Raw genomic sequence first — 11,703 nt, forward strand, 5'->3', positions numbered from 1 at the left:
ATTAGAAGTATTCTGACACAAGCAACTTCTGACACAAGCAACTTCTACGAGGAGGGTAAGTACTACTAATTTACTTATATGAAATAAATTTTACAAAAAGCAATTTCTGTTAGTTAACAATTTATTCTCTAAAAATCAAGAAAAATACATATATATATATATATATATATATATATGTGTGTGTGTGTGTGTGTGTGTGGATAGATAGATAGATAGATAGATTGATCGATTGATTGATGGACAGGCAAATAGATAGATACATAGTATAGATACATACATAGATAGATATAGATATATGTTGAAAAAAAATATATCGATCAAATTTATTTGTTTCTATACCCACGGATATATTTAGAAAGTTTTACTAATTAATTACCAAACGAATTACTTCCACAAGTTATTCAAGTAGATTGCCATAAAATTAAAAATCGAAATATCGTGAATCAAATGAAATAATTTTGTTTTTTGATCTAGTGCTGATGAAATGGTTATAGACGGAAAATATTTAACAGTCAATTCCGTTTTATAAGCAACTTTCAACTACGAAGGTAACATAACAGGGATATCGCAACACACATACGTAACATGATAATTTCGTATTTATTTTCTAAACCCTTATTTTACATATGATTTTGAACATGATAATTACGGATATTATATTTGTTTATGTGGGATACGACCTTTTATAACAACTTTAACCTTTTTGGATGGAATTGGGTCTTTAGGTGTTTTCGAGCATACTGGTTACGAATATAATGTTTACTTTTCCCTATGCTTTTATAGTATATGTGGGATACGCGCTTTAATGAAAATTTCAACAGATTCGGATGAAACTCGGTATCTAAAAATTCTCGAGCATGTTGATTTATCATATCATGTTTGTTTTAGCTAGGACGTATAGTTTATGTGGTATAGGGCCTTATATGACAATAATTACAGATTTGAACGAAACTCGGTATCTAGAGCTTTTCGAACATGCTGATTCTGGATATAATATTTGTTTTTACTTATTTATTATAGTTTATGTGGGATACACCCCTTTATAACAATTTGAATCGAGTTGGATTCAATTTGGTATCTAGGGGTTTTCGAGCATGCGGACAACGAATGTGATATTTATTTTATGTAGGCCTTATAGTTTGTGGTTGATACGCCCTTCTACAAAAGTTTAATCAATTTGCAACAAAAAACACGGCATATAGGGGTTTTCGAAAATGCTGATTACGAAAATAACATATGTTTTTAACTATGCCTTATAGTTTTTGTGGGATACGCTCTTTTATAACAATTTTAACCGATTTGTACGAAACTCTGTATATGGGTGTTTTCGAATATGCTGATTACGAATAACATTTTTATTTTACCTAAGTTTTTAGTTTATGTGGATACACCCTTTTGTGTCAATTTTTAGACATTTGGATCAATATCGATATATAAAGGTTTTCAATCATGTTGATTACGGATGTAATATGTTTTACCTATGTTTTATAGGTTATGTGGAATATGCCCTTTTACAGCAATTTGAGCCGATTAGTATGGGATTCTGTATATAGAGATTTTCGAACACCCTAATTACGTATATCATATTTATTTTACCTACGTCTTAGAGTTTATACCGGATACACACTTTTATGAAAAAGGTAGTGTTTGTAGCATTTTACGACCATTTTTTCATTCACTAAAAACATACAATGGCTACCCATATTACTCGTTTTCGGTGTGAATAATAAAACACTATGGCAACGCAGTACAGCAGAGATTTAAAATAAACAGCAGCTCCGGTGTCTCAGTGCATCGCTCTCAATCTGCGTGTCGTCTTATTTAGCTGATCTGGCATATTCATGGAACGTAAAACATATAAATTGCATTTCGGCTCTCTCTCTCTTTCTCACACACACACATACATACACACACACAAACACACACACATAGATACTTACGGAGCAACAGGTTGAGGTTGCGCAGTTCCAGTTTAGTAGAAATTAAGCATTCACAGAAACAATACAGTTATGTCTCCAGTTCCAGTGATTGTTCCGGTTTCTGGTGAACCTAGTAGCAGGAAACCGCATACTACGAAACCCCTAGAGATGGCTATAACAACACCCAGAATCCTATGATATATTTCGCAACCCTGGAGAGGGATACAACGAACACACATTCCAACATCTGGTCTAGAAAGGGAATGACAAAATAAAGAAATGCTGGAATTACAACCAATTTAGAAGATGCGGCATGCTTGCAGCCTTTTACGACGAATTTTTCTAACCATTATAAAAGACTTTACCGTAAATATCAAGAATACCATTCTCTCGTAAAATTTGGAGTGCATATATTCAGAGGTTGAAAAGACACGTGTACTCGGAATTTCTGTAAGTGCATTGGCCAACGCAATAAACAATGTCTTTCTCTATTTTGCGCAATTCTATGTCTTTATTTTGTGCATAAAGTTCTGCATTTAAGTTTAAAACTTGAATATGTAACCCACAGTCAGTCACGTAAGGAATTACTCGTTTGTCTTCTATAGTACTGCAGCTATTGCCCGTAAGCGTTTCTCGAAATTAGGATATAATTACATTACATTTTCAATGGCGGCATCTTTAAGATGTACTAAACTACCACTGTCAAATCTTCTTTGTTCTGCGAATGCCTAAGACGTGTTTTGCGCATGAGACTCCAAAGATTCGAAACCTTTCATCGTGTGGCTTAGCGTTGTCCCGTAACAAAAGGACTGGCTCTACCGTTTTATATTACTGGTTTAACAAGCTGGTAAGAGTTCCCAATGCACCATGGCGCGAACAGTAAGCAAAATACAAGGGAAGATTTTTTTCTATTGTAAGAAATATATGGTGATATGAAACACAGGGAGGAACGAAAGAGTCTGTTGTAATTTTTAGAACGAAAATAACTTATTCTTAGCAGCATTAAAATTCTCGAAAACTATACATAATAATTGACACTTTGACACCTCATTTTAACTTTTCAATTTACCCTCTCACGATTATGCCTTTTAGGCTACAGGATAATGGAAAAATTGTTGGAAAGTGAGAGTGAGAGAAAACGGGAGGAGACAATGTTGCCCAACACATACTTGATAAAGAGTCAAACGAAGGATCCCACGCACCAAAGGTAAGTGCTCTATCACTGAGCTACTGCGCCACCCAATTCGCACGCAGTGGTGTGTTGAAAGGACATTTGTACCCACACTGTACTTCGTCGGGTACCCTGCAGTATTCCCGAAAAACGCGGTATTAAACTGCACGATGAAGGTGTTTTTCAGTACCAGTTCTCGCGCAACACTTTAAAAGCTTTGCATAAGAGGCATATCATCTTGTTGAGCTCTACGAAATTGATTAAATCGAAATTATGCGCGTCTTCTGTCTTTACGTGCAGAATACAAAACACATATACAACACAGCACAAATTACAGTTTTCCTGTTGTGCCAGAAGCAGTGCCACAAAAGCCGCCTCCAGCTGAAAAGAATGCGGCCACAGGTCTATAATTTCCGTTATGTTAAATAGGAATTGCACAATTATGGCATGGCCCTATAGAAATCTCTACGTGTAAGATTTAAAAGGTTGTAATTTTGTTTTCTATATAAGATTAAAAGGTTTAAAAAACAGTAATGTTCTTTCATTAGCTCTGCAATGTTACATAGGTTAAAAGAAAGTGTGTTAGTAGGCTTTAGTAATAGTCTGTTACAATTTTTGTTATGTTAAATGTTTTCAGTCTTTCTGCTCATGTATAATTGGAACCGGAATGGACACTGAAATTGAAAATGAACATATTCCACTAAGTGCTCCGTAAACCATGTCTGTGTGTGTGTGTGTGTGTGTGTGTGTTTCTTACCGAGACATGGAGAGTATGTCGAATAAGCTAAATAGACGGTTTTCAACATCCCCGCGACATGAGAGCGAACCGCCGAGACGCCGCATCTGTTATTTTTTTAAAAACTGATTGCTCAACTATGTTGCCATAGTTTTCTTTCACACGAAAAACGAGAAATACAGGTAGACGTTGTATGTTATTTAGGGAATTAAAAATAGTTCATAGTCTTTTATAAAGGTCACAAATCTCAAACACATACTCGTTATTCTGTTATTAGTCTGCTGTTGTGTGTAATTGGAACCGGAACTGGCAACAGAACGTAACTTAGGACTGTACCTTTTCTATGCCGACGTGTAATTTCTACTAAATTGGAACCGAAATTGGAACTGCACATACGCTACTAAGTGCTAAGGGAACCATGTGTTTCTGTGTTTGCATATGAGCCGAAATGCAATTTTTACGTGCAATTTCTACATAAACCATAAGACGAAGGTAAAATAAATAAGATATTCGTAAGCAACATTTCGGAATTCCCCAGATACTTCCATTCTATCCAAATTGGTTAAAAAGTCTTACAAAAGGTTGTGTCCCACATAAACAATAAGACATAGGTAAAAATAAATATCGTATTCGTAATCAAGATGTTTGGAAACCACTAGATACCGAGGTTCATCGAAATCGGTTAAAGCTGTCTTAAAAGGGCGTACCGCAAAGAAGCTACAAGATCTGGGTAATAATAAGCATGGTATTCGTAATCAGCATATTTGAAAACACATATATGCCGGTGCAGAGTTCCATACAAATTGGTTAATATTCTTATAGAATACCGTATCTCAAATAAACTAAAGACACAAATAAAAGTAAGTATTAGATTCGTAATCAGCATGTTCTAAAACCCTATATACCGAGTTTTATGCAAATTGCTTATTTTCTTGTAAAAAGGGCGTATCCCACATAAACTATAAGGCCTAGGTGAAAGCAAATATGATATTCGTATTTAGCTTGACCGAAAACTCCTTCATCAATAATGGTTAAAATTGTCTTAATAGGGCGTATCACACATAAACTAATAAAATATACGTAATTAGCATGTTCAAAAACATAGGAAAATAAGGATTGCGAAAATAAATAAGGCTACTGCTTCTGTTTAAATAAGGCTTAAAACAGTACCTACTTATAGCCTTTCTTGTGTAATATCTGCTATGATAAATAAGGGTTGCGAAAATGTTCCATAGCCGTGCGTAGCAAATGCTGTGTTTATGCTAGTAGCTAATCTGTAATGTTAAATAAGGGTTAAAATGGATCATAAAAGAGAACGAGTACACCCCCACTATTCCCTGTCATGTCAGTAGTCTTTGTTATGTTATATAAGGGATAAAAAAGTGTGCCATACTCTTTTATTACCTCTGCTATGCTGCATAGGGTTTGCGAAAAGTAGTCATATGCTACTTTGCATAGGGTTTGAAAAATAAGCCATATCCTTTTGTCAGTTCTGCTATGTGTTCATAGTCCTATGTATTCTATGGTATGTTATATAGAGGCTAAAATTGTCGTCACGTTGGGAGTGAGGGGTTGAGAAATAAGTCACACTCTTTTATTAGCTCTGCTATGTTACATACTTGTGTTCTGAGAGCCTTGCCATGGTACATAGTAGCCGTTGATATTTTTGTTCATAGTCTGGTCCTGGAACCGGAACTGGTGTTGGAACCGGATAAGGAACTGGATTTGTACTGGAAGTGATCATAAAAGGAAATGAATAAAGTAATCGAATTCTTCTTTTACTGTAAGAAAGAGTGTTCGTAAAAGGGTACAAAAAGTTACTAAATCTGGTTACAAAAATATTATTAAATCTGTTACAGAAAATCTCCCCAAGTGTCACCACAATACTGTCATCGTTGAAAAAGTAAAATATCCGTTGTTAAAATTATGTATATAACTTTAGGAACATAAAAATATAAAATTTAAAAACTGGATACTGTTAAAACAAACGTAATATTTGATGTTATAAATGCTTACTTAAATATACTTTCTAGTCATCAAAATTCGTAATTTGAGTAATCGACCACATTACCAAAACAATATTCAGATATTGAAAGAAAACGTGAAGTCACGAGAAGATAACAGTGTGGTAAACAAAGTTGACGACTTAAGCTTGATATGTTAAGTATTATACATGACTTAACCCCCTCTTAACGTCAAAAATTGTTAGATATGCTCAAAATGCAAGCCATTTGTTTTCAATTCAAGGGTTTGGCGCAAGAAGGAGGCTTTCTTGTGGAGCTGCCTCGTTCTTGTACCAAACGAAGCCTCTTTTCCTTTTTTATGTGATAGGGTGTGCAATTCAATAGCTGCACAAAGTGGAGGTGCCTCCTTCCTGCAAAACTTCAATTGTCGTCTGTTCACTTTATGACCATTAGCACATCTGAAACATAACTAATCATTGCAGATAGAATACCCTCGTGTTGTCCACATAATACCAAACTTCACTGGTTGAGAACCAAAGTTATAGGAAAATAGTATGACTGTAAAATTATGTTATTGAGAAAGCAATTCCGAAAATGAATGAATATATACGTTTGGTCTTGGATCTCTTAGTACTCTGAAAAATCTCAGCACAAATAAGTGATACATTAGATCAATTGTCCGAGGATAATTTGTAGATTCCCTAGATGTGTCCAATTCTTTTCTCAGCTAGTCTTGTATAAAGGAGACCAATCGGCTACATCTTTTAGTGTTAGGGACATCTTCCATACTCCCTCCTTCATATTCACAGTAACGTACATGATCGGGTCATCCGGAAATTCGAATCAAACCTAGTCAATTTCTGTTAACATAACAAATATATGATCATGTGCAGAAGATAGGTGCCATGGACAAAGGAGTAAGTCCCTGTGCCCATTAACCCTGTTAGTATAAAGAAAATCGTAGACTTACAGTGAAATAGCTTGCATCAACACTGTTCATTGAAAAATCATGGTTTATAGTTTATTCTTTTCAGCATAAAACAAGCTTCGCAAATGTGCAATGAATTCGAGCTCAGAACTAAGTTGAAGAGGGAAATTGGCAGAATTTAGGGAAAATTCCATCCCATCAACTTTAGACGCGTCTGGAGTGGCCCCGGTTAAAAGCACACAATACAAATATATATCGAAAAATAATATAGAGGAAGTGACCGTACGAAGTATTCTATCGATAGACAAGATATTTATGAGGAGAAGGCGCGTATCGGTAAATAAGTACTTTCCTCATATCTATTCCCTCTATGAAGACAAAACTTGGTCTGTCATTTCTCATTAATATACTATTTTCCGAGATATATTTTTATTGTGTTCTTTTACACGGGGTCATTGCAGTGTTTCTTAAGTTCATGGGAATTATTAACTTGATTTCAGGAAGGAATTATGTAGACATTCTCCCAGTTATCCCTATGAGCCCCAATAAGTAGCAACTCTGGAAAGTTTGTCTCATGCTGAAGAGAATGAAATATAAACCATTACATTCCAATGAACAGTGTTGATGGAATAGCAGTTTCAGTGTGAATCTAAGATTTTCTTTAACTAACAGGGTTAATGGACACATGGACTTACTCCGTCGTCCATGACACCTAATATTTGCGCATAACATATCTTTGTTATGATAAAGTTCCTCTCGGGAAATCAGCCAGGTGAAAACTGTTGGATAGGCCAACGTTTCGAGAACTGTTATTCTTCTCATCATCAGGGCAATTATGTAGAGATCAGCGGATGTAAGTAATATATACTCTGGACTGGCGAAAATGCTGGTTCCTGATTGGCTGAAAATGCTGGTTCCTGATTGGCTGATTCCATCTGAAGACTGGAGCTGTGGTTGGCTGGCTATGTTCCGTAGTCCGTGGTACTGATTGGCAGAGGGTTATCTGGATGTTTGTGTGTCGTTTTCTTTGCTGTGGGACTGATGATCGGGTTCCACAGGGGGCTGAGTTGAAATCCAGTGTCTCTATTAACGTTGTTCGGTTCATGAACTATGGCAAGAGATTCGGTTACTATCCTGGTCCAGTAATTGGTGCTCTTGGTAATGATGAATGTGATCTTAAATAAAACTTTATGTCCTTCAATTAAACCGTGTTCAGCTAAACCTGATTTTTCTGGATGGAATAATCTAATGCAATTTTCATGTTCTCTGCTACGTTGTTCAATGGTGCGTCCTGTTTGTCCTATATAAACCTTACCGCATTCACGGGGTATACGATACACGCCTGGTGTCTTTAAGCCCAAGTCATCTTTGATCGGGAGAAGTAAGTTTCTGATTTTTGGTGGCTGCTTGTGTATGGTCTTAATGTTGTTTTTCTTCAGAATCGGGGAGATCTTTCCAGAAAGTTGTCCAGTGTATGGTACAACTGCTATATTCAATGGTTCTTCAGTTTTTTCTTTGGATTTCCTCTGTTCAGAAAAGGTCCTTCTCAGGGCCAAACTGATATCACGCTTCTTGTAATTATTCTGGAGTAGCGTTTTCTTGAGATGATCCAGTTCCCGAGGGAGGGATTCTTCTTCTGAAATGTCTTTCGCTCTATGTGCTAGTGTGCTGATGACGGTGTTTCGCTGTGACTTATGATGAAAACTGTTGCCATTGAGATAGAGGTCAGTGTGAGTAGGTTTCCTGTAGACGCTATGGCCGAGACTACCATCGGGATTCCGGCGGATGAGGATGTCCAGGAATGGCAAGCATCCGTCCTCTTCAATCTTCATTGTGAACTTGATGTTACTATGTTGTTTATTAAGAAATTCTAGGACCAAATGCAGTGTCTTCTCCCCGTGAGGCCAGATGATAAACGTATCATCTACGAATCCATAAAAGCATGACGGCTTGAAAGGTGTCAGTTCTAATGCTTTTTGTTCAAAATCTTCCCTAAAGAAATTCGCAACTGCTGGTGAAAGTGGTGATCCCATGGCGACTCCATCCTCTGTTCATAGTACTGTCCATCATATAGAAAGTATGTTGAAGTTACGGTGATTCTGAATAATTACACAATTTCTGGTGTGAAGTGTTCACTAAGTAGGACTAACGTATCTAGAACTGGAACCTTGGTGAACAATGAAACCACATCGAAGCTGACTAGAAGGTCTCCTGGAGCTGTGCATATTGTTTTTAGTATATTCACGAAGTCAGATGAATTTTTCACCTGATGCTCACACTGTCTTACTAATGGCTGAAGCAGTGAGGTGAGATACCTGGGGAGTCGGTAAGTTGGACCCCCAATGGCACTGACGATGGGTCTCATCGGGATGTCATGCTCATGTATTTTTGGCAGGCCATAAAGTCGGGGTGGCTGACTACCGTGTGGCGCGATTTCCTTGCGGGTTTCATCTGGTAAACTGGCTTTCCTCAAAAGAGCAGCTACTTCCCTTTCGACTGCAGGTGTAGGGTCCCTCTTAATGCGTCTGTAGGACGTGTCATTGAGTAGCTCCAACATATTGTTCTTGTAGACTTCTGTAGCCATGAGTACAATTGCATTGCCTTTTTCTGCTGGTAATATGGTGGTGTTGGTGTCTTGGCGAAATTTTTGAGAGCTGGTCTTTCTTCTTTGGAAATATTAGGTTTTGGTATTCTGACCCTTTTCAGGCCCTTTTCATGGCGAATTTTATCTGCTTCTGCTATTGGAAGAGAGTGTATAGCTTGTTCAATGCTGGAGATTATTTCTGTAGACGGAATGTACTTAGGCGCTGGAACGAAGTTCAGACCTTTTTGTAGCAGTGAAGAAGTGGCTTCATCTAGTTGATTGTCTGTAAGATTGATGATGACTCTGTCTGGATTTCGTTCTGATGTATCCTGTACCGGTCTCTGCAGTCGTGAAAATTCCTTACTTTGTTTCCTTGTAGTTATGAGGAGAAGTGTTTCTGCCTGTGCCGTGGAACTGGTGTCAACCCAATCCCAATCTGCCGTAGTCAAGTGTCCAGTGAGGAAGAGTTAAGAGAATCACCCTAACTTCAATATACTTTCTATATGATGGACAGTAAAATGAACAGACGATGGAGTCGCCATGGGATCACCACTTTCACCAGCAGTTGCGAAATTCTTTATGGAAGATTTTGAACAAAAAGTATTACAAATGACACCTTTCAAGCCGTCATGCTTTTATGGATTCGTAGATGATACGTTTGTCATCTGGCCTCACGGGGAGAAGACACTGCATTTGGTCCTAGAATTTCTTAATAAACAACATAGTAACATCAAGTTCACAATGGAGATTGAAAACGACGGATGCTTGCCATTCCTGGACATCCTCATCCGCCGGAATCCCGATGGTAGTCTCGGCCATAGCGTCTACAGGAAACCTACTCACACTGACCTCTATCTCAATGGCAACAGTTTTCGTCATAAGTCACAGCGAAACACCGTCATCAGCACGCTAGCACATAGAGCGAAAGACATTTCAGAAGAAGAATCCCTCCCTCGGGAACTGGATCATCTCAAGAAAACGCTACTCCAGAATACTTACAAGAAGCGTGATATCAGTTTGGCCCTGAAAAGGACCTTTTCTGAACAGAGGAAATCCAAAGAAGAAACTGAAGATCCATTGAATATAGCAGTTTTACCACACACTGGACAACTTTCTGGAAAGATCTCCCCGATTCTGAAGAAAAACAACATTAAGACCATACAGAAGCAGCCACCAAAAACCAGAAACTTACTTCTCCTGATCAAAGATGACTTGGGCTTAAAGACACCAGGTGTGTATCGTATACCCCGTGAATGCGGAAAGGTTTATATAGGACAAACAGGACGCACCATTGAACAACGTTGCAGAGAACATGAAAATTGCATTAGATTATTCCATCCAGAAAAATCAGGTTTAGCTGAACACAGTTTAATTGAAGGATATAAAGTTTTATTTAAGGACACATCCATCATTACCAAGAGCACCAATTACTGGAAGGATAGTAATCGAATCTCTTGCCATAGTTCATGAACCGAACAACGTTAATAGAGACACTGGATTTCAACTCAGCCCCCTGTGGAACCCGGTCATCAGTCCCACTGCAAAGAAAACGACAAACAAACATCCAGATAACCCTCTGCCAATCAGTACCACGGACTACGGAACATAGCCAGCCAACCACAGTTCCAGTCTTCAGATGGAATCAGCCAATCAGGAACCAGCATTTTCAGCCAATCAGGAACCAGCATTTTCGCCAGTCCAGAGTATATATTACTTACATCCGCTGATCTCTACATAATTGCCCTGATGATGAGAACAATAACAGTTCTCGAAACGTTGGCCTATCCACCAGTTTTCACCTGGCTGATTGCCCGAGATGAACTCTGTCATATACGCCACCAGGAAAGCTTCAAATCTTACTTCATATCTTTGTTATGTTTATCGAATGGACAAGTTTGGATCGTATGTCCGAATCACACGTTTATGTCCGTTCATTGTCAGTATCATATGTACAAAAAATCTACTCAAAACTTACAACGAGTTATGGGTGATATTTTAAAGATGAGTGATATTTTTCTCAATTGCTTTTGTACGTGGACGATTATATCACTATAGTCAAAATATTTTCAGAATAACTGAGGGCTTTGGACAAAGTTCTGACCTCAGTAGAAAGACTTTTAATTTTCTTCGGTCCTGAAAAGTCAGAAATTGGAGTTCAATCTCTCAAACCTTTGCAGCATTTCGTATCTAATGATACCACTAAAAGAGACTCAGATAAAATTAGGGCTTTATGAACTTAACCCGATGAGACACGGTTAGGTAATGGAAGTCTTTATTATCAATAGTAATTTTTACAAGCTATTTTTAGAGGCCAATATACCATTAATAGTAGCTCTATGCTATAATGCTTTAGATGGATCCCCCAAACGTTAATATGGACAAAAGAGGCGCAAGAAGTCTT

General features: G+C 37.6%; 2 protein-coding genes across 2 annotated transcripts; both read right to left on the reverse strand.

Annotated features, from left to right (window-relative positions):
- Window positions 1-5,437: 5,437 nt before the first annotated feature.
- On the reverse strand, window positions 5,438-8,751 carry LOC145689266 (uncharacterized). Its single transcript, XM_081763403.1, has 2 exons — window positions 8,034-8,751; window positions 5,438-5,556 (listed from the first exon to the last, which is right to left on the reverse strand). Exons 1-2 carry the CDS (start codon window positions 8,749-8,751, stop codon window positions 5,438-5,440), a joined length of 837 nt encoding a protein of 278 aa, XP_081619529.1.
- Window positions 8,752-8,825: 74 nt separating this feature from the next.
- Window positions 8,826-9,302, reverse strand: LOC145689267 (uncharacterized). Its single transcript, XM_081763404.1, has one exon. It carries the CDS (start codon window positions 9,300-9,302, stop codon window positions 8,826-8,828), a length of 477 nt encoding a protein of 158 aa, XP_081619530.1.
- Between the last annotated feature and the right edge of the window lie 2,401 nt (window positions 9,303-11,703).

Source organism: Thermobia domestica, chromosome 7 (genome assembly GCF_964235325.1).
Source record: "Thermobia domestica chromosome 7, izTheDome1.hap1.1, whole genome shotgun sequence".
Taxonomy (NCBI): domain Eukaryota; kingdom Metazoa; phylum Arthropoda; class Insecta; order Zygentoma; family Lepismatidae; genus Thermobia; species Thermobia domestica.